This window comes from Ambystoma mexicanum, chromosome 2q (assembly GCF_040938575.1).
Source record: "Ambystoma mexicanum isolate Mex_15411 chromosome 2q, UKY_AmexF1_1, whole genome shotgun sequence".
Taxonomy (NCBI): domain Eukaryota; kingdom Metazoa; phylum Chordata; class Amphibia; order Caudata; family Ambystomatidae; genus Ambystoma; species Ambystoma mexicanum.
Genome location: NC_090924.1, coordinates 1,010,841,150 through 1,010,865,629, shown reverse-complemented (window position 1 = coordinate 1,010,865,629; position 24,480 = coordinate 1,010,841,150). Strand labels below are relative to the sequence as shown.

Below are 24,480 nucleotides of genomic sequence, written 5' to 3'. Positions count from 1 at the left end.
TGTGTTATTAATTACAAACATTTAAATGAATGATAGAGGTAAATAAATCGAGTATAGTAAGGTGTATATGTAAGGTTTGAATGAGTGAGGGACACGAGTTTTGCTCAGGCAATCTAATTCTTTTGTGGACAAAGATTCTTTTCCAGGCTAAGTCAAACTGGGTTGGCTGCCCAAAGGCCTGGGTACCAGAGTCCTAAGAGTATGTGTTGCATATTTAGAGCTCATTGAAGTAAGTAGAGTAAAGTGAACACCATTACGAATAGGTTGGAGAATTCCAAGGATATGGAGATGGTTCAGGAGTTGTGTACATATTTTAGGAAGCCGATGGGTGAAGGATCAAGGACAGTTCTGTCTTACGAAAAAGGCTTACATGAGGTATCTACAATATATACAAAACAGGCTTATTTATTTATTTATTTGCTCCTGTTCTGAGGACACTTAGCAAGCTTTGAAGTGAAGGAAAAACAGACAGCATAAGGTATGCACATGTACAGATTTAATTGCACGATGATTACAAAGTAACATTTCATCATTCCCCTTTAAGAGAAAGGTTCTCCAGCATTGGATGGACTAAACTAAGCAGAATGCTTGAATGCGCTAAAACTACAAGGCACAGTGTAACAATAAGATATAAAGTTAGTTAACCAGTTTTATTGAACATCTGTTGGACTGATCAAAAAAAAGTATACAGGCATTAAGAGTTGAGATGTGGGTGCATATTTAATGCCGTGAGTACCTTGGCCGGTATTCACAGAGGCTTGATTGTGAATATTTAGTGTTTGTTGAGTGAGCACAAGGTTCAGATATCTAAAAAATATTGACTTTTATGTCTTCCAGGAGGGAAGGATAAGGATTGAATAATGCTCAAGTGATGCTGCTATGCATTTGTTTGGGTTTTTGTAAGGTCATGAAGTTGTGTTCATTTATTTGTGGAAATGCTGACGTTAGTGGAGCTGGGTTGTATGTTTTAGTCAGTAGTTGTGTTGGTTAATGGATTTTTGTACAGGTTTTGTGCCATTGTTGATGGGTAGTTATGTGGGTTGTTGGGTGATTGTGGAGGTGATGGGTAACAGTGATGGTGATGAGTGTCTTTGTAGATATTATGTACTGTTTATTCCATGTTATCTTGCAGTCACTTTTAACTGCTTGCCGCCTTTGGGACAATGTCAAGTCCAGCCTCATTTTGACTGGCTCCACACATTGGCTGATCAGCTGATAGGTTATCTTATGTAGAGTTTGAAGACACAACAACTACTGTATTCTCTCCGACCAGTAGGACCCAGTCGTTCACATGAGGGTTGAGTGAAAGCTCTGCTTTAGTTTTTATTTATTGATTTTTGCATTTATTAAGCGCTTTACGCCAAAGCGCTATACAGTTATCACTTTACAGTACATTTAAAATCAGTGCAATTTAATGGAATCAATAGCGAAGAAGATGGTTTTTGAGAGCAGAACGAAACATTGAGTAAGAAGACAAAGAACGAAAAGAAAGAGGAAGGGCGTTCCAATGTGGAGGAGCAAGTAAAGAAGAAGAGCGGAAACGAGTCTGAGTGCAAGGAGAATGAGGAACAGTTAAAGAAAGAGATATTGAAAATGAAGAGCTCACAAAGGAAGATAAAAGGATACCAGAGATGAAAGATAAGAGGGAACAAGGCCATGAAGAGATTTAAAAACTAAAGAGAGAAAATCATACTTAAGACGACAGTAGAACGACAAGCTGTGTTCAAAGCTGGGCTATCTGCACTGCGTTTTGCTTGCTTGTACAAGTGTATTGACATAATTACATGGCTAATAATAGTACAAATACTAAGTGCAACAGTTTTCCAGCTTTGGCAAAGTAACCCAAAGTTCTCCTTGTCTGCAAATCTAGGTACACTTAGACACACGATAGTTGAGGGCCAAAGCTGACAAAGGCCATGTGGGAGATCGCCTAGCATCTCATCCATTGCCATGAGCCTCACGCCAGCTCAGGCCAAGAGAAACAAGGGATATGCTGAGCTCAGTCAATGCCTGACATCCTAGTCATTCCTAGGCCGTACCGCCAAGTTCTATACCCAGGGAAGCTGGGCACTCTTTAAAAAAGGCTGGGTTTTGAACTTTGGATCTTTTGGAAGTAATGACCTTCACCGAGCAGCTTGGAAGTTCTTGATGTCTGTTTGGTGCTTTTTGGGGATGTCTATAATGGCCTGGGAAGCATGACCCCTCTTGGCCTGAGGCTTGGCTATTCTGGGACATACCTTACTCATTTCAATTATCCATCCTTTCCAAACTTCTCTTCCAGGTACACAGTTACCTGTTCGTAGTAAAAGAAACCGGCTGGGTGATCTTGGGTCGAACAGAGGTCTAGAATCAGCTTACCAAAAGGCTCAAGCGGAGAGGGTGGGGGGGGACTTCCATATTCTTTAAAGAGGGACTCAGGCAAGAGCAGTGGCAACAGAAAGCACCAGAGCTGGTACCCACTTCATGCACTCCCCCTGTTCAGAGATATCTCCGGCCACCTCTCTGATCGAGCCCTTGCTGCAAAGTGCACTAGTGACGCTCTGCATTTGCATGCAGGCAAGGGGAGAGACTTGACAGTGCTGGAGACAGTTTCTGCAGGACAGGGTTTCTGCAGGGCAGGGACTCTGGCCACCTCAATGCTAGAGCTCCCAATCGAATCTTGGCTATCAAGAAGAGATGTGATGTTAGAAGTTTGGTCCATTTGTTTTGGTTGACCTGAATGCAACCGAGATCTTTTTGTTTTTGTTATGAGGTCCCACCCAGACCCACACCCACTATATCTACCCCATGCCACCACTCCCACCACCTTAATCCCATACACCTACTCCTAATACTACTACAAAGTTGCTGACTTCTAAGTAACATGTTGTATGCAGAGGTCAAGTCCTACAAAAAAGTGCTGAGACTAATTAACATACCAATTGAATGTGGCGTCACCAGAAATTAGCATATCTAGGTGGCCTCTGAAAAATGTGGGGGGACTCCGTTCACCCACGTGTACCCTCGACTTGAGCCCTGGTTGTATGCACTGTAGTGGGCAGACAGCAACACAACATGGCTAGGTAATGTCAGATCTGCGAACTCTATCCGATAATTTCCCATTAACAATGTCGAATTCAATCTTTTTTCTTTTTTAATGTGCACCCATGCATATTTGTAAGAACTATTTCTAATGGGGCCTGTCATCAGAGAGAGTTTACAGCAATTATGTATCTCTTCATTTAAATATGGCATTAACTTTAGGTGTAGCAAATGTAAAAAGCATGGCACAGAACTGGTCGGCTTTGAGGAAAATCAGGCGGAGGCGGCAGCTGTAGTGTTTAGAGGACGTTAGCCAAAAAAAGCAGATAAATGTACATTTCCATGTATTGTCTTTAAATGTACATTTCATTGCCTGTATTTAAGCGACCAAACGTCATGCGAGCATTTGATGTATGTTGGCTTCGACCAGCGGGAAGTTAAAAGACAAGAAAAAGGAAGCTTCAGCACAGAGGAGATAACTCCAGGTCAACTTCGCCTCACTCCTTATTTGAACAGGAGGTTATCTATTTCCGGGTCGCGGAACAGTGCAGAGCTCGGCAGATTTGTGTCTTCGTGCTGTGCGAAAGCGGTCTTGGTGGAGTAAACACGTTGGTCTTTTTTCCCCCTCACATGAGTATAGCCAGAATCATTTTACATATATATCAGCCTTGCTACCCCACTGTAAACTGCACGGTCACTTTTACAGGAAATCAAATGACTTGGTCACGAAGCTATGGAGTACAATGTGATTACGAACTCACTTGCACACCTTTGAAAAAGTTTTTCTTTCAAAACTTCTATTTTTTCTTTTCTGCTAGACACTTGTAAAAATCACTTTGGTGATTATAAAGTCATAAATAAAAAATAAAAATAAAAAAATAAAATAAAAATGTCTTGGAAAACGCCTGCAGCATCCCATGCTTTGAGCAACCTGCTCTTGCCAATCAGCAGAATATCCCGAGTAGCATGTTTCCTGTTTCTAAAAATATTGTGTTATCTGATTGTTTGACATACATTGATTTTTGAATGCATGGCAATTGATATTGAATAGTGGTGATAGGAATACCAAGATATGCATTTTTGCATTTCGTAAATTCATAACGTATTACTTTGACACAATGTTCAATATTAATTTGCAAACATCGACACCCCCAGCAAAAGATTAAAACAAGAGCATATTTAAAGGTTTTGAGTTTGGCTTCAGCTAGGCATAGTGGGTGACCCCGCATTTTAGCATGTGGCGAATACAGAACTGTATAAAGAGAGAGACTGACAAACAATGTAGCCGGAGAGCAAGGATAAGCAGGCCCCAGCACACCTTGTTAGATACTTAAAATAATTACAACAATCATATTTCATCATGGTACTGGGTGCTGGTCATTCGAACCTGATTTGCACTATTTCAGGTTAAAAAAACGTCCAAACTAACTAGGGTGGGAGGGGGGTCCCCTCCAGTGAATGGCGACAACCTAGAAGTAAATACTACTGTGCATACAAACAATGTTGACTGTGCAGCCAACATTAATACATCTTTAAAAAAAAGTCAGCATTCTCTATTCTGTAATGCTTCAGCGACACAGAGCGTGGCCTAAGCATCCTCAGGGCCAACTCCATAACACCTTCAAAGCACGGAAGCAATCATATAAACCACTCCACCCACTGAAACAAATAGTCCCTTGTGAGCAACAATAGACATGGTAATCAACAGCACCTTTATCGCATAGCTTATCAGTAACTATTCATGTATTGCTCGTACCTTGTCTTCCATTGACAAGTGCAAAGTACATCTGTATACGCTAAAGGATAAGGAGCTCTGTGAAATAAAATGGCAATTATAGACTGCTGTGAGGTGACCACCGGCCCCTGCATAGCAAGCAAACCTGTATCAGCATCTCACCAGCAACTGAATGTGTCACCTGCAGGCTACACATAGGAGGCTGCAGTAGGTGCATTAACCCATTGGGCTGTCGACCCTCCTTCCTCTGAGAGTAGGAAACTGAATTTCCATGTTGCCTTCCTTTGGCACATTAGATTTATCTTTCAACCCAATTCAGAGGATGTTTTGCTTCACGGAGAGATGATAATCATTGTGAGATGTCAGCCACTAATAGCTAAGCAGGTCAGTTAAATATTTGGCTTTGTCATTGGGGTGTACTGATATGCACAGGGCAGCCTTCTGTCCTGTGCTACTGTATGCCTTCTTATTGCTGCTTGTTCATGATTCCTAAATGTAAACACTCTGCTCTCAAAAGTGAAAGATTTGAAAGACTCTTGATGCAACAAGCATTTCCCATTTTTTGGCCTGGGGGTGAGAGGGCTGCTTTCTGCCTTTAACACTCTCAATTTTGGAGTGGCTGGCTCCACCACTGAGAATGAGAGCCTAATCCTGGTCGGAAACGGGCAGAGGTCTGCGCCCTGCGTCCTCCACGCGTCCCTAACGCTCCCAAAAGCCCTATGTCCAGTGCAGCCTCTATGGTGCAGCCACCCAGGTAGCTTAGGGTTAGGATATGTGCTCTTCAACATAAGCCTGGCCAACCAGGCCCTGGAGAGTGTCACAGCATGCTCTGTAATCCCCTAGTGATGGTGGCCTTGGTGACAATGATCTTGCTGGAATACTGATGGCTTTTTTCCTCCCAGAAGCCCCAGAAGCCTCGTGAAATGAAGGGGTGTGCACCTCTCACTGGCCTCTGTTTACCCTCTGGCTAACTGAAATGAGTTCTGGGCTCTCCAGGCAAATGTATCCATTCGGGAGAGAGCTAGGAATAGGAAGGCTCTTTCTGCAGGCTCGGTGGGGAAGAGTAAGAGAGCTACATGCCTGAGGCATCTTTCCTCCTCCTTCGCTCATTGTGTTCCCTAACTTCTAACTCTCTGCCAGGCCAGGCCCTGTTTCTTTTACTGCCAACCCCCCTGACCCCTCGCCTTCCACCTACTTCCCGCTCTATTATGCCTTCGCCTTTTTTGCTCTCTTCTATGGCCCATTGAAAAGGAATGCAGGCCTAGCTTAACCTCATGAAGGAAATCTACCAACAAAAGATGCATTCCTCGCTTATGGGAGGTGCTGTGAGACGAGCAAGAAAGGCTGAATGGGTGATTGGGTTGTTGAGTTGGGAAGCACCAGAGGCGTAGCCAGGATTGTCTAGCAAATGGGGCCAGATGCTAATGTAATTTGGCCCACTGCCCTGACAAAAATATCTCTAAATACCCACACAGCGCTGCTGAGTGGGCATTTACAGATTTTGGGTGGGCCTTGCCCCTCTGGCCCTACACTGCCCACGCCTCTGAAGATACATATACTTCTATACCCTAGCTTGCAAGTGCGTTTGAAGTCACAGCTTCAGTCACTCACTATGTGCCAGTCATTGCTGAAAAGGACAATAATATTGTCTAATATGGTACGTGCTCTATCTTGTGGTTAACATTGTAATGCTGTAAGCCATGTCTATTTCACAGATAAACTCACTAAAAGTTACTTTTTTTTCAGAGTGAAGATGCTACATTCCTAAGCAGCCAGATGCACTCACCTTGCACACGAAAATGCAAGGTGGGTGTGTCTGTGTTACATTCCCCCTCGGCACATTTTATCACAGTTTTTTCTTATTTTTAATACTCGCCCCGCATGGCATTTTGACTTTTTCACCAAATGCTTTGTGTACATTTTTGCTGCGGCAAATGCATTTGTGTCCACCATAATATATTGCGAGTTGGCCAAAGTGTTTCTAAGGGTAGATTGCTAGAAATCATTTGTATTGCTTGAAAAACCCAGGAAACACATCGAAAAGTGTTTAGAGATATAGAAAAGACTGTAAACATGCATGTATAGACACACACATGCAAATTGCTAATTTCTGATATGTTATGTTATTGTGATTTTTACAGTGCACTTCCCATGCACCGCTGCTATTTTCATGACCTCCATGCGCTCCGGCAGATCTGAAGAGGAAGGAGGGCACAAGGGTGTCAGTGGGATCGAGAGGGAGAACCCTAAAAAGCTTTGCTGTTCTGCTGGGAGTTTTAGTTCAGAAAAACCAGTCACTGTGTGCTGGGTTTGTTTGTGTGTAGTTGGTAGAGTTTCATTGTTGTTCGGTGTATGAGTGTGTATGGGACGGTTTGTGTGTATGAGCTTTAGTTTTCTGCAGGCTGTTAGGTATGGTTGGGTGTTGCACAGTGTGTTCAGTATGTGATGCGTTTATGTTTCTGCTGCGGTAAGAGGGTATGTGTGTGTTTCGTTTGTTTGGGTGTGAGTAAGCAGGATATTGGAAACTTTTTAGAAATGGGCATCGTTTGTGACTTTCTCTGCGTTGATTAAGTTGGTCTGCAGGCATCATATTCTTGTATGGTGGTTTGTGTTCATTGTTTTGTTCCATTGGGTGTTCAGGTTTGGATCATAAGGGTTTCGGTTATTTTTTGTGTTTGCTCTTGTGCTGACAGTTCCTGTTCAACCGTGTTTCCTGTTTAACTCAGTGAGTTAAAAGCCATGTTTTTAGCAGTTTCCTGAATTTTAGGTGATGTTCTGTTGTTCGTATTGCTTTTGTAAGTGAATTCCAAAGTTTTGCCGACATGGAGGAGAAAGCGGACTCACCAAATTTCTCCTTTGCGTATTGTTTTGCTTTGAGTCCAATGCCATTGAGGGAACTTAGTGTTCTGTTTGGTTGGTAAACAGGGATTTTTCTTTGCATTAATTCTGCTCCTTGGACATGGATTGCTGTGTGGGTTGCACAAAGTGTTTTGCTGAAAATATTATTTTTGACTGGCAACCAATGTAGCTTTGTCAGTGCTGGTGTGACATGTTCTCTCTTAGTGAGTCTGAAGAGTAGTCTTGCTGCCACATTCTGTAATCGCTGTAATCGCTGTTGCTGTTTGATGAGTTATTCTGGCATTCCGAGATAGATGCTGTTGGCATTCTCTATTCTTGACATGACGTGGGAGATGCCCGCGAGTGTCCTGTGTGGAAGGTGAGGAAAGGTAGAATCTCTTTGCATGTATGTGGAAGATCACTTCTTTAGTATTGCATGGACTTGTGGTGTGAGTTTTAGGTCATTGCCCATTAAGATTCCCAGGTTTTTACCGCTTTGGATGGTTCTGGTCGGTTTCTCATTGGGAGAGGCCATGGGATGTGGTGTTGGTTCGGTGGATTGTTGGCTCTGATCATGATTTCTCTTTTGTCCAGGTTGGGTTTGCGGCTGTGGTGCTCATCCAGTCATTTATTTCTGCGAGGCAGTGGATAGTGGTTGGGTCTTGTTAGGCACTAGTGATGATTTTGTAGATGCAGTAGATGTTTTGGAGTACACTCTGATAGTGGGGCAGTTAGCACTAGCGTTAACGTGGTGAGTGCAGGTTTGTGCACTCTCTGTTACTAGAGTTATACTTTTAAGACGTTTTAGTCTGTTAGCGGGGATTCTTTTGGGTTTCCTTCAAGTGAGATGGGCGTAATGATCTATTGCTCTCCAACCTCTCCTTATGGTTACGGCTGTAATGGTAGAAACATGTGCTCTTTAAATACCTCCTACAGTACATTTAACACTTGAAACGCATTGGCTATTTACCTCATGGGGTACATGAAATGTACTGCGCAAGATAAATGACCCATGTTTCTATATAAATCATGTGGAAAATGGTAAATGTTTAATGTGAATTCTGAAATGAAAGTGGACTCCTGGGCCTGGAAACTTACCAGAAGGATGCTGATCACCATTTCAATCGCATATTAATATAACATGTTGGGGTTAGTAGGGCAGACTATATCATAACTGTACACATAACGTGGAAAGGGTGTTGATGAACATGGTATGATGCATCTCTTTACAATATATAGGAAGTTGGTGGGGCAGAAAGAAGCGTATTTTGTTAATACAATGTAAGAGAGGCCCACAGAGTTCCCATCTCAGAAAACAACAGCACATGGAAAACCAGTCACAAATATAGGAATCCATCTTGATACAGTAACAACCCAATTTGTAATGATGTTAAATAAACAAAATATGTGGCCATGTGTGTACATGTGTGTACAAATGTGGCCATATCTGTAACATTGGTTACCAGGTAAGGTCATATACAAACACTACCAAAATAGGAGTATGAACAAAATAAAATATGTAAGGATGGGTGGCTGATGTAATTGAAACAAGCATTGGCAATGGCAACAGTTTTAGCATGGGAAAGGCATTTGCCAGGCACTACTGCAGTGGTAATAACTGACTATTGATGGTAGCAACTGCAAAATTGTGCCAGTACCTGGGCTTATAAAGTAGCAGTGCCTGGTAAATGCACAAGCCAAAACTGTTGGCTTTGCCGATGCTTGTTTTTAACAGTACTTCAGCAAAATTGTCACATAGCGGAATTTATGTGTAAAATTGAGTATAGCCAGATTGTGAAATGTAGTTGCTTTTGAGCATATCCACTGTGTTTAAATGCAGCTGCATTTTGTGAGTATAGCCACTAGGCTGAAAAGGGTACTCCTGCCGTTGCCACTGTGTAGAAAGCTGAGTGTGCGCTAAGGTTTGCCACTGTTTAGAATCCAGCTGAACCTTTGAACTTTGATACTGTGTTTCACTATAGCCGCGCTGTTAACTTTGCCACTGTCTGCATCCTGCTACCCTTTGAATCTTGCCACTGTGTTAAAAACTAGCTGTGCTCCGAGGTTTGCCACTGCACTAGCCTCCCCTGCTCCTTCCTCCTGCCCCACATACCTTCCAAGTACCATGCATGCCCAAAGGGCCACAAACCACACACACCACACATCTGCTACAAGAACAGACAGACAAACGCAAACAAGAAACAACCCAGACACTGGACCTTACCCCCACCCAGACACATAAAACTCAGTGAACACAATCAAAGCACACTCAGAAAACCGACATGCATAGCAACTAATTCCTCCTGGTTCTGCAAGCATCAACAGAAGAGCACAACATCTAGCCCACATCCCTCACTAACCTCCCCCCCACTTTTTTACAGAGCCACGTGAGTGCTTGGAGACCATGCAAATGGTAGAGGTGCGTGGTGTAAATCAACATAACCTAACATTATAAATCGGGTGGCTGAAGGCAGACATGGTAAGGCATGTTTCGTACACCAGTAGCACCTTTACCGATCCAAATAAGTAATTAACTTTCAGAAGACTGCTTTAAAAACACTGGCCGGCACTTAGAGCTCAGCGTTTGATGGTAAGACATGATAAACCTAGCTCAAAGAGATCATTGGAGGTTGTGTCTTGGGTGGGGAGGGCAAGGAGGTGGGTGAGAAAGGACATAGGGATTAACATGGCCATGGGAAGCCAATGGGTGGGTAAATCCCTAACAACACCTACAAGCCTTGCATCACTCCTCATATGCCATTTCTCCCAAGCTGTACTCTAATGCAATCGTTCTGCCGCGCCACCACCTAATAGCCAAAACTAAAAACAGCAGTGGCAATCATATTGGTCCTAGGAGGATCGACTAATTCTGTTTGAAAATTCTATAAAGCAGTGAGTTAGAATCAGCATCTGAAGTTATTGGCGACTCAAGGGAGAGGTTTATGGATGAGACATCTTGGGGTAACCAGATCCAGGCACGAGGATCCTTGCTGGCCATAAGGTTCTGATTTCAGAACCAGTACATGCTATTCTCTTGGTAACATGAACAAGTGGGAAAGCAGCAGTGCAAACATAACTTGTCACAAAAGCAATGGTTGAAGAATCAACTTCTGTGGAAAAACGCATGCAAATGTATAATGCAATTAAAAAGTAAACAGGAACAAACATAGACGAATCAGGGGAGGTGTAGCAGATGGAAGTGAGATGGCAGCATTTGGAGCAGAGCTCTGTTCTAAGAAAATGCACCCTGGTAGAACATTATTATTTTAAATTGGGTATTAAGTCCTGGGAATTCCAAGCTAGAGCGAGAGCCCTATTATTTTGTACTAAGTATTCTTTTTAGGTAGTGTAATGTTATTTTAGCGGCTCTTCCTGATTTTGGTCAAGCACGACTGATAAATAATAGAGGGCCATTAATGACTAAAAGGAAAATTAAGACTTTAACGTTAAATTGGAACTTACAGGATAGTGGTCAGGATTTGTAGAATAAGAATAGAAATGCTACTTTTATGAAATTGCATAGCATGAAACAAACTGGCTGCTTATTTGGCAATTTTGTGAAATATCCACCTGAACCTACTGGAAACAATAGCGGTTACAAGCACTTGGAAAGAAGTCTGATTCACAGATGTGGCATGGAGATTTGTAAACTAAAAGGCAACTTTGAAAATCTTTAAGGGGTTTCCATTTGGAATGCAAGGACTCATATCAGGAAAGTGTTGTTTCCTTAACTCACAAGGATGCATTTGGCCCCGTTCTGCACATGATGTATTATTTAGGCTTTTACGTTGGTGGTAGATAGGCAGAATGTGCATGCACAGAAAGATTGTCCAAATCAATTTACAATTCATGTCGAGGTAGTAAAGGACTGCACTCAAACCCAGACTTGACTAGAGGTTTGGGGATAAAGTGTATCAAACACACCCCCACATGAATAAATCAAGCCATTGAGGCTGAATCTGACCAATAAGCGCATGACCAGATAAAAGACATCTTACCAGGAAGGGCATAGACAAGGATCAGACCGACCACCTGTCTTGCTACTTTTTCACAAAGCTACTTGTGTCACATCTAGGTATGCATGTTAATGAGCAAAAACAAAGAGGTGATGGCTGGAAGGTTTCAAATGAATCTTAACCTCTGGCATTGCTCTGGGCAACCCTCCAGACCACCGTTCTTCACCTGCCAAGCCATTACAGAAAGGAAAAGACCATATGCAATTTAGGTTTAGTACCATCCCAAAAGAGGCAGTTGTCAGATGAGGCAATTTCAGATACCAACCTGACCTTCGGAAACCATCAAGAAAGTCAACAAGAAAGGAAACAAATGAGGTTTGTGACAAAAGTCAACCACGCCCCTTCCCCTCCTCACCATGCTGTTATGAAGAATCTAGAGTGCTGGCGATTCAGGTGGGCAGGTCTTCGCTGATTGATGAGCTGCATCAAGGGGTAAACAGAAAGCTTTTTAGATGCACTGTTGTCAAGTTCACTCCTCCCGTCTGCATCCCATGTTTACAGATAACACCTGGTATGGGTGCTTAACCCTCATTGACTGGGGCACTGCCAGTGATTGTAGCAACAGCCATCAGGTAGACTCTGTCTGGATTTCGAAGGAGTCAGGGATGGGGTAATATGTACTCTTTAGTGGATGGGAATCCAATTGATGTCGATTTCAGATAGTAAACACAGAGACTGGATTCCGGTATACTGGAGATAATTACTGAAGTATGGTGTGTTTCTTGAGTTTGCAAGAACAGTAATCCGTTCAATAACTATGTTTTGTTATATGTTGTTCTTAGGCAGAATCATATGCAGTACCCTTTGGGAACACCACACACAATTAAGACTAGAAAGTACAAATTCACAAATTCTTAGAACAGAGCTCTTTGGTACAAGCCTGTACTACGCAGTAAAGTGGTAGCGATGGCTGAGCAGCAAAACTTATCTCAAGAGTAAAGTGAGCAGTACCAATAGTTACACAAAGGACAGAAATTACTATGGTTCAAACAAACACTGACTCAAGGTTTCTGAGTAAAAGAATATACATTTATTTACACATCAGTTGTAAAACAATTCACTAAAGTAAAGCAGTAGAAAAATCACACTCTTAATACACTATACACCACCCAATTCATTCTGGACAAGTTGAGCTCAAAATGAAGTGTGAGCAAAATGGCACTCCAGCAATTTAAAAGGGAGGGAAAGACAAGGTTAGACAAAAGGTCAGCAGCTCCAACAAGTAAGTAAGCAGGGCAATCTATTTATTTATTTATTTATTCAAATTTATTTAAAGCGCACGTCAGCCCGTGGGCATCGGAAAAGTAACTACGGTGAGGAAATCAAATCAAGAGGCCTGGGCCAAAGTCACTGGACCAAAGCCTTTGCAGAGGATCACACAGTTCGGGGTAGTTCACAGTTAAGTCTTTGCCAAGAGTTCAGAATGAAGTTGGTCAGATGAAAAGTTAGTTTAAAGAATAGAGAAGGATGAGCCCTCGGATTGGCGAAAGATTTCAAACACTTTCACTGCGGTCAGACGGAACGAACAACCGGGTTTGAACAGTACCTTAAATAAAGAAGAAGGCTGTAGCTGAGGCAGACTTTCCTGGCAGGTCCTGTAGGGTCACGGTTCCTGAAGCGACTGGTGGACTGACATGAAGTAGGAAGACTGGAGGGTCCTGCACTGTCGACAGGGTCGACATGTTTCTGCGAGCCATCAAGCGCCTTGTGTGATACACCATGCAGAGCGTGAGCATGGCTTGCGCAGAGGGATGGCCCGCAGGCAATCCCTCGCACACCCAGAATTGCACCAAATGGCATGTATTGATAGAATCACTCACGCAGCCTTGGCATAGTAATAGCCATACAAATCCCTCAATCTCTACGCCACCCTAAGACAGGCATAACTACACTTGCACGTAGGAATTGCAGCGCAGAGGTGGGTATGCATGTCGGATATAGGGGTGTGTGTATGCAACCGGGGTTCCGCTCTAACTTAGGGGTGCGCGCATGCAGTTTAGCGGCGTGCAGGAACGGTTTACGTGGGTTTGCACACAGATTTTATGAGTTTTTACTGAGTTACGATTTTCCATACTCATGTTGTCAGGGTGCTGGCAACATTTACGGGGGACCCTGCACAGGGTCCCCGAGATGCAGACCTGCTTGTGGGGGACCCCACGCACTGTTTGAAGGGTGTGTGTATTCCCACCCGGGGGAGCACACAAAGGTAGCTGTACTGCTGTTTCTGCTTTGTGTGGGGGCGCGTCGGGGGCATTCCGGGTGCGACTTTCAAAAACGGATACTTTGCACAGTGGATACCATGAATATGCATGGCATCCGAGTGTCTTGTGCGAGACACCACGCAGGGGGTGGGGGTGGCCTGCATAGGGGGTGGAACAAGCAAAATGGGAACGAACAAGCCAGAAAGTGGCTGTTACGAGGGACGGACGAGGGACGGACTGCAAGCAGTCCATAGGACATCAACAAATGTGCATGACAAAGCATATTCATGGATGTGACCACGTAAGCTCTCGCCTGTGAAATGACCACGCAGTGCCCTCAAAATCTCTGCCACCCAGAAGCAAGCGTACAGACTTGCGCAGAGGAGGTGAGTTTGCATGTCTGATTTAGAGGTGTGTGCACGCAGACATGGTTCTGATTGTACTTACGGGTGAGCGTATGCAGTGTAGCAGGGTGCAGGGACTGTTTGCAGGGGTTACCAGAAAAATATATGCTATCCGGGAAACTGTACGCATGTCCTCGGGGTGCAGGTTACAGTTACGGGGGAACCCGCGCAGTGGTGCTGAGGTGTAGGCTTGGTTTGGGGGGCCCACGCACTGTTAACGGGATGCGTGTGTTCATGCCCTGGGAGCCCACAAGTGTAAGTGAATGTGGCTGTTTTGGCTTTGCGTGGGGGCGTGTCAGGGGCATTCTCTCCACACCTTGCAAGTCTGCTTTGCAGGAACTATTCCATGAATCCGCTGGGCACGCATTTTTTATTATACACGCTGGCAGGTGCAGTGTCGTTTTCTGTGCACTATGGGATAAATGGTTACTTTTTCATAAATCGGACACTGTATGTTTTACGCATTGCATCTTTTGCACCTCCTTGTGAGTATGCGGGTATCTGTTTTAAGACTGTTTATGTATGTTTTTTCAGTTGAAACGTTGTGTATTTGTTTACATTTGAAAATATGAAAAACTGCAGCCTGCAACGAAAAGGGCAAGGTAATTCTATTAATGGATGGTGTCTACATATATATATAAAAAAACTTTGAAAATATGCTTTGACAAATTAAAAAAGGTATTTGGCTGATTGATACGCCTGAAGCCATAAGGTTCTCTTTTTCAAAGAAAGACTGCTTGGTACAATTAAACATTTATTTTTAATCAAGAAAGAATAATGCACGACAAAGTGCATGCGCATTGTTTTTTTTAGGCCATTTCTATGTTATATTGAGTTCCACATTGCCTCATCCCATGTCCTTCTCCTTCCTCCTCTTCCTCCGCCTCCTTCTCCTCCTCCTCCTCCTCCTCCGCCTCCTTCTTCTCCTCCTCCTCCTCCTCCTCCTCCAACCTGCACAAACCTTTACTCTATCTCGAGGAAGTGGAAGGAGCATAGTTATGTTCCTGATTTTGAAAGGGAAAGCGTTAGCTACAATTACTTTGTTAGCCCACACTACTGTTTCCTGGGTCACTTCTGATATTAGAGGAATTCAAGACCTATGATTAATTAAAAGTCAATACTTGATTAAACACAGACAATGTGCAAATGCTGCTAAGAACAGCTGTTATCGGAGGTGTAAGTGTTACTCAGTCGTTATTCAATAAGCCGATGGTTTTAGCTGTACAGGTGTAGTGCTACTTTCTTTCCAGCTGGCCTTTTTGAGCGCATCCACCAGCGCCGACTCACTGCATTATTTACCACACGGCTTCCTGTGATTTAGTGCCTATAGCTCTTCTGTGACATCATCAGTTCGGACCCATTAACATTTCCAAAATGCTTCAATAGCATTTAACTAAGCAGTTTTGCATAATGAATGTTGACTTCTTCCCTGCCACTTTCAATGCTCACTATTTAACTGCTTATTACATGTATAGTTGGTGATACCACGTGTCATGTGGGACAACTCATTTCTACAGAAGTCCAGCTACTAGTGCACGCCTACTCACACTTATTTGAAACATCCATACACACACATATTTTTTTTGGAAATGTTTAAGTGAGTACAGGGTCACCCTATACCCTTGTATATCTTATTACATGTCCTGTAATATATCCTATTATTTCCTATAATATCCTATAATCCTATTCCGTCCTATTATAGCATATTATCTATCCCGTTAAGCAGTTTTTTGTACCTTTGGTTCTAGTTCAGTTTTCATAGCCGATCTTGATTATGTTGTTTTATTTTTCAGATTCCAGTCCATTTTTGATATATAATGAAGAGCATAAACGCTGTGCACTGGCGACGAGTACTAACACAGTTACAACTGTGGCATGCAACCCAAAGAGCGCGGCGCAGCAGTTCCGCTGGGTTTCTGAACATCAGCTCATCAGCATGGAGTTTAAGCTTTGCCTGGGAGTGACAGCGAAGAAGGACATGACTTTAGTGTCCCTCCTCCCATGTGTGACTGACAGTGAATTCCAGAAATGGGAGTGTAAAAATGAAACCCTCTTCTCAATACAAGGAGCAGATTTGTACTTTAACTACGGAAATAAAAAAACCAACGTCATAATCTACAAAGGGTCGGGAACCTGGAGCAGGTGGAAGGTGTACGGAACCAACGACGATTTGTGCTCGCATGGCTATCAAGGTAACAACACATTGCAAAATGCAAAATGTCAACAAAAGAAGATAATCAGCAGTTTTATTTTTAAACTTCATGGCATTGTTTTATTCTGCTGCGAAAGGTATTGTAATGAAGGCAGCTGGCACGTGTATGAGAAAATATTGAGCCAGTAACAGCCACCACTGTGAGCTGACCCACCCCATAGGCCCAAGCAACTGCTTAGGGATGTTATGGCCCATGTTAACCTTCTGAAGCAGCTTTAATGCCATTAGCACCACAACTGAATAATCTTTGAGGTACTAACTGGGTTTTTATTTCAATGGATACAAGGCTTAGCGTGGGCCACGTGAATCGGTCTCCACAAAAATACACATCAGAATCAAGATGGCTGCCATACGCTTGGGAAATGGAGCTCATGGTTGAGTCCCTTTTCTATGTTACTGGCAGTCTGCTGGTGATGGTGGTGGTGCTGGATGCAGAGAGGACATGGCAGGTAAATGAAGAGCAATTGTGTTGGTTTTAGAAGATTGAAGGGGTGATTTGGGTATCCAGTGTAGTGTGATGGAACAGCCATCAGTTTGCCCCCAACACAGGTCATCATTGTCTCTGGGTTCAGCCCATGATCCGAGGGAGGTGACCAGCTGGTGGTATCATACAAACCACATTTAATCTAATTTTCATTAGAGTTGAGCACAACCATAGCTCTCAACCATTTGTGTCGCAAAGGTGGGTGAAATCACCCGATTTTGTTTTTGGAGGGTGAGACGCCCATTGGAATGAATGGGCGTGCAGGAGGCTTGGCGTGTGAGTCTGTCCTTTCCGAGGCGGGTGACACCCGCCAAAAGCGTGTGAGTTGAGAGCTATGGCACAACCCTGTTCAGACTATTCTACACGAGAACACTATTGCTCAAACATGTTGGAAGGTATATCGCACTTTGAATGTTAACTATATGTGAAAGGCTCATCTGTGTTGGTTCCCCTGTATAGGTGTTCCTGGTGCATACCCGATTCAAGGCGCCTGAATTTTGAAGTGTTAGTGTTAAACTGTAATAAAGAGTCACTAAATGGCAAACCTTAAAAAGAAATAGCAAGCGATAGCTATGTGGCCAAATGCATAGAACCGCTAACTATGAGAGACCAACGGAGTAGTTTAACAATGCCTGGCCCAAACTCCTATTAAAGCCTTCTGGACAATACAAGACAAAAAAAGGAACCAACCATCTATCTCCCATTCGAACTCTGTCTTCCCTCCCTCTCCTGGCCCATGGACCAAATAGGGACCGAGTCAAAGGTTTGTGAAAAAAGTATAACAAAGTACAATTTTATTCAAGAAGAAAAACACAATATATATATATCCTAAATAAAACCAAACATCATAAAAAAAGTGTAAAACCTAGTGCGCTTCTTCTAAAACATCAAATACAACACATTACATGTTTCAAATCAGTTTCAAATGAATTATAAAAACACTGATAAAAAAACAACAACCTGCCTAGGTGTCACCTATACACCTATAAAACTCCTGCCTTTACAAATCTTTGCAATATAACACAAAAATCCCTGGTGTATAGTCACGCTTCGGTTGGTAGCAGCTCCAAACACCAACAATTGTTTGTTTGTTAGAGGTTCACTGTTAATAACTTGTCAGTTAATCGTGTACCCTTCTAAACTGCTACTAGGGTGACTGTAACCAGTGAATTTCTTAATGAACCGCACCTTTCAACTTAAGGTACTATTATGCCCGACATGTTTCATTCATATACATTAATGGTAAAAATTGTATGACCTTCTTCAGGGGATCCAAAACAATGCCCACTATACACAATAACCAAACAAAGCACAGGACGCGCTGTTAAAGCACCAAAAAGGTGAGGTCAATCCAAACGTTGAAGCAACTTTCAAGTGATGAAGACCTTTTATATGCACAACCCGCTAAAAAAGGAAGGGGATAGAACAAGAGAATAAATAAAGGAGAAAAAAAGAAAAGAGATCTGGGTTAGTTACATATCTCAATTCGACTTACTAGGTTGCAATTAACCTCATTAAGACTCACCGACATCAGTTTTGCCAACAAATGGTCAATACCACTACGTTCCGGTAATTAGGGGAGCGTCTCATTTGTAGGCGTTTAACACATTCTGTATTTCCGAGAAAAGAAGAAAAAAAGACTGTTGTGAGTCAACAGAAAGGATCGCTGCTCTCATGACACTGCAGAGGGGTTCGACCAGTGGCTACCCTATTCAATGACATACAAAGGTTCAGAGTGCACGTTATGCGAAAGCTATGTCACTTTATGGGACTCCGTCACCGTTAAATTCGGATCCGCATACGTGCCTTAATTAGGGAACCAATGTAGCTCCCAAGCGTGATAGCTGAGAGATCATACTTGCGCACAATCGATCACCAATGTGCTACCCCAGAAGCCAGCAAGGTGTAACATGCATGTAATTTATTGTAACGTCCCATCTACATGACGACAACAACCTACCCTTGAGGGAGGTAAGAGCGGGGAATCTCTCCAATGTATTGCCTCGCAAGCGTTGTTTCCGCACCCCGTGCTGGAGTAGCGCCAAACAATTCAGTGCCGCAGTCGCGTGCCACGACTCTGTAAATAAACAAAGGAAGATCCGGGAGTCATCTATGCCCTACGGTACAGTACGCCAACGTATACTCTCATTATTTACAAAAAGCTAAACGTGCGGCTTACCCGATGCCCGTAGTCACGGGAGGAAGGAACTGCAACCCGATTCGTCAGAGTGTATGGTACAGCTCCTTCACACGATTCCCCTTGTGCCTTACAGACGGCTAACCCAGAAGTATAAGTTAGGGTAATGGGTGTGGTCTGTCCATCACTTAACTAGTCAGGTGACGTCCTCATCTATGCGATGTAAACAGACCGTAATGAGTTATGGATTGCTCACACTGCGGTTAATCCATGGTTATCACTCTTCAATCTCAGGTAAGCAAGCTGAATTGTCATGGGGTCTCCGATTAGTCAGGCACAGTACGTAGAACACTATTAATGTATGTGTATATAAAACGGTGCCCGATCCGTGGTACAGTATATTAACTAAATGAACACGTGACGAGAGTAAATACACAGAGCTAGCCGCCAATCAGCTTTGTTGTGACCCAAATGCATAGAGCAATGGGCATTCATCAGATTTTAATGGTTGATGCTGAAGAGACCTTTTTTGTTTATAGTTTTAGTTTTCTATTAATCACCATTAAACGTACATGATCTTATTGACTGTGCTGGTCCACTAACATGAAACCAAACATAGCTCTTATTTCCCCTCTTACCTCAGTCCATGTACACAAAAAGAAAAAGAAACACTGACTCAATTATGTAAAAAGCACCAAGATGATAAAGCCTACGTGAGAGTACTATTGGGTCTAGTTCCAGGCACATCTCTAGGAATTTCCATGAGACATGGACAAAGACACCTTCCATGCCCCCCTCAAAACAAAGAAAGGAAGGGATCCAGAATTTCTGGTTATGCAAAAAGCATGAAAAATCCTTTAAGGCCCTCTTGCCCTTTTCAATCTTACTGAAATCAGAATAATAAACAAGTGGCAGTTCAAGGGCAATATTAGCTCTTCACGACCACAGTACCTGTGTTCTAATAGGTATGAAACACTTTTTAACGATAAAAGCCACAAGTAAGCTATGCGGGCTGTAGCAGAGACACAGGACACAGATCAGTAGCTGTATGAAACGGGAACACATACCCTAGAATAGACAGAAATCACAGATTAACAACAGCCGTGCAGAATATGAAAGTGCTCAAGCCACGGGCGACGACCTTTGGTTCTCCCAGTGGGAGCCGGTGCGGCGGCAAACAAATAAAATAGGGAATAGGACTATTTATAGGGACTTTCATGAAAATAGCATTTCACGGGGGGAGGGGTGTACTTGCCGCATCTGCTCAATCATGGATACAGGAGAAACTGTGCAAGCAATGAGAAAGGTACACATACCATAGCATAGATAGTGGATACATCTTAGAAGCTACTGTGAAGGTCTAAACATCTGGATTTAGACTAGCAATGGACCATGGTTTTTCTGCTAGTGAGCAAAGAAGCAAATGACTTTGTGGTGCCAAGATACTGATATTATTAAATAGGCATCACTACAGCCAGCTAACACATTAGTGCAGATTTTTGCAAGCTACGCTGAGAACTAAATCCTTCTTAGCAGCTGGCAATTTTGAAAGATTTGCGACAGGTTAAATGCATGCAAGGATTGCACACTTTAGTTAAGGGGTGTAGTTGGGACTTGAGCCCATTGTGCAATATCTGCACTCGAGCAAGCTGTTTTCCTGCTGTTGTCATGCAGCGAGGTGCAAATTATTGTGAATGTTTGACTTCTATGAACTAAATTAATACCGTTTTGTAAACCAGATTTGTAAACTGCGCAAATCAGATACCTGTTAGGCAATATTGTATGCATTACCCTGTCGGTACACTACAACAACCCTGACCTCCTGGCAATAGGAACCCAACCTTTGCTATGCGTCTGTACTACAGAGGTTGATAGCATGTTGATCAGCCAGGCTTATCTCAAGAGGGGTCAATGTGAGCTGTAGGGGAGTTACACAGAGATTCACAGTGACAAGTATTGAAATAATCTCTTACACACAAGGTTTCTTGCTTAAACAATTATTCATTTATCAGTCAGTTAGAGTAAGCCTTCAGAAGGGAGCAATATAAAGCAACACACAAATATACTTCAAAATACACACTCTTAGTTTCTAAATCAGCAAATACCCATTTGGGATGGCATACAGACACTTCCTACACCCTCAGGTGACTTCAATAGTTAGGGTGCTGTTGACATTAATGCATCACTGTTGCATTTAGAATATTCTTAAGAGGGCTGTTAAAGAGAAGAGAAGTCAGAATAAAACAAGTATTCACACAGTTATCCTTAAGCAGGTAAGTACTTTCGAAATAACCCCACAATACAAAGTCAGTTAACCCTTTCCTGGAAGGAAGGCAACACACATAAGCAGAAGAGAGAAGAGTCATTCAGGGAGCCAGCCCAGCCAATGTTAAGTTAGCAAAAGTGAAGGTGACCGGAATTACTTCTTGCAGGTAAGTAGAAAGTCTTTTACAATGTGTAAAACGTCTTGGTAGAAGAGAAGAAATCGAAGTAGGGCCACAATCTGATTAGGCTTGTGAGGTAAAGAAGCTGTTAGCAACTCTACAGAGGCAACTGAGACAAGTCTCCAACGAGGACAAGCATGGTGGCACAACAAGAGGTAAGTTCTCTCAGACTTTACAGTACCTTTTGGTTGAAGAAAAAGTACAGCAGATGACTTCAGTTCCTGTGCAGTTCTGCAGATCCTGGTGTTCCTGGGCCTCAGTCGTGGGGACAAGAGGGAGGACTTTTGGGGATTCCTGCACTGCAATGGGACAGTCACTGACCGCAACAGGCAATCTTCAAACAAGTGGCACTTCGGTCTTTCAGCTTCTCGCATCTACCGCAAATAGCAACACTGTGGTTCCTGGCTGTCGAGATGGGCTTTCCTTGCATCTAGGGTCCCACACTCTGTTGAGGGGGCTCAGGCTCGGTCAGTCCTGCTTCCTGGCAGTCCTGAGGATCTTCCTGGAGCTCTTGGCCAGCTTAAAAGCAACGCACACAATCTGCTGTTGCTCTCCCTGGATATTCGGTTCCAGCAGTGACTGCAGTGGAAATTCAACCAGCTCCAAGAGGATGTCCAGGTGGCTTACTTTGGAGTTGATTGGTCCCACCAACTCAAAGAGAGATGTCGTCCTTGCAGGGGCTTCTCTGTCGATACGAATTTGGAGTTTCAGCACAGCAGCAGGGCTTCACCGGGCAAACCAACGGTCCAGGAGTTGCCGCAGGCAACCTCTTCAAGTTCTTCTTTGGATTCCTTCATCCAGTTGTCGACTCTGCCTTCCAAGCCAAAAAGCCTTGCCTTTTATGCAGGTTTCTCCCATTCATTCCAGCCTAGCTGTCAGTCACCCAACAGGGTGGCTGTCCTTACCGGACAGCCAGCCAGCCAATAACCTAGGATTGCATTCCCGTCTCCTAGGAGACTAAGCATAGAAAGTTCTGGGCACCTCCCTTGCTTCCTGCTGCCATCAGACACCCTGGAGCCAGAGGCAGGCTTCACTCGTGAATTCTGCCAAAGGCAAAATGAACAAAAGGACCAAACCTGGTTTTGCGTGCAGAGTAAATCTCAAGAAGGACCTTCCCACAAAGAAATGGCGACAAAAGAAGACCAGGCCATTTTGACAAAAATGGCACCCTTGGGGGCTTTACTGCAGCTGTGAACGCAGCCCGTGATAGATGCACACCACGAAATGTAAAAGTAAAACACTGCTACCACCCATTCATCGAGGAAAGGGTAACATAAAAATGTTACATGAGAAGCTAGACAAATGGGATACTAAGTAACTCCTCCAGCACTCTATTTTAAGATTGTGTGCGGGGTCTAGAAAGTTACAAATGTAAGTAAAGTCAATTTTACTTTACTGCTCTTGGAAACAATAGTTTATCCAAGAGAAGGTATTTAAACCTTTGGGAAATCTGAAAGACTTCCCTGTGCCACTGCACTGAAGGTGCTGTGTGACACGATGTGAAAGATGATGCCTATGGAGTTTGTCAGACTCCACAACCAAAAGAAACACAGAGTTCAAAATCACATTAAAATACATGAGAACGTGGGAAAAATGGTCTCACTCTCTCCAGGTTAAAATTTCAAGTCCTCAAAATCCAGCAAAGTTGCTGGGGGTCTCTAAGGTACAGAGGAACAACTTTTTCCTTTGAGTCGGTAGGACCAATCAACTCTAAATTAAGACGGAATTGAAGATTGCCAGTTGCAAGCTTTTTGACTGTCCCAGGAGCCCCCTTGACGTCCTCCCTCTTGTCCCCAAAACTGAGGCCCGGGAACAGCGAGATCTGCAGGAACTGCCAGGAACTAAAGTCATCAGCTCCCTCTTTTTCTTCATTGTAAGGTACTGTGAAACAAGACTGAGAGAACTTACCTCTCGCAGTGAAAGTGCTTGAAACCTTTGCAACTTGCAGGCCTACTCAACTTGTCACCCAACATATGATTCTTCATTTTACAAACTACTTCTGAGAACTTTTGCAGAGACTTTAGTGTTTACTTACCAGAACCGCTTTATCCTAAGTAAGTCAGTAAGGTATTAATATCCCCAGCACCCTTGTTACTAATGTCACCTGTGGGTGTAGGTTGTGTTTGTGGGCCATCCCAAAAGGGTCTTATCTGGTTCAGAAACTTAAAGTGTACAGTACTGAAGTATATTTGTGTACGATTATATTAGTTTGTCCCACCAACTCAAAGGGAGAAGTTGTCCTTGCAGAGGCTTCTCTGTCGATACAAATTTGGAGTTTCAGCACAGCACCTAATAGACCACTTTTGATTTGTGTTGTGCCTATGGTCGCCAATAGACCACATTTGACTTGTGTTGTGCCTTATGGTCGTTAATAGACCACATTTGACTTGTATTGTGCCTTATGGTCGCTAATAGACCACATTTGTTTTGTGTTGTGCCTATGGTCGCCAACAGACCACACTTGATTTGTGCTGTGCCTTATGGTCGCTAACAGACCACATTTGATTTGTGTTGTACCTTATGGTCGCAAATAGACCACTTTTGATTTGTGTTGTGCCAATGGTCGCCAATCGACCACATTTGACTTGTGTTATGCCTTATGGTCGTTAATAGACCACATTTGACTTGTATTGTGCCTTATGGTCGCTAATAGACCACTTTTGATTTGCGCTATGTCCTGGCCTCACACGCTATGCATTATAGTCACCGTTTGATTGCCATATCTAGGTGCCCTTAGCCTCTGTATTTTAGCCCACCATGCTATGTATTATAGTCACTGTTTGATTGCCACATTTAGGTGCCCTCAGTCTCTATATCTTAGCCCGGTTGGAACAGGCGTATTTAGGTGCCTCCCGTGCTATGTACCCTAGACACTGCCCATTCATGCCTCATATACTTGTGCCCCTACTAGTGAATGGTGCCTAGACCTTACAGATCTAGCCACACAGCCTTAGACACAGTTACCGACATTTAGTACCTTGATGACCA

At 43.3% G+C, this 24,480-nt stretch overlaps 1 protein-coding gene across 1 annotated transcript in view; it reads left to right on the top strand.

Moving 5' to 3' along the window:
- The window catches only part of LOC138569907 (macrophage mannose receptor 1-like), a 1,155,048-nt gene that overhangs the window by 40,539 nt on the left and 1,090,029 nt on the right, over positions 1–24,480 (top strand). The window contains exon 2 of the mRNA XM_069648336.1: positions 16,009–16,407. Within this exon, the coding sequence (XP_069504437.1) occupies positions 16,009–16,407 (399 nt within the window). The remainder of the gene's footprint in view (positions 1–16,008; positions 16,408–24,480) is intronic.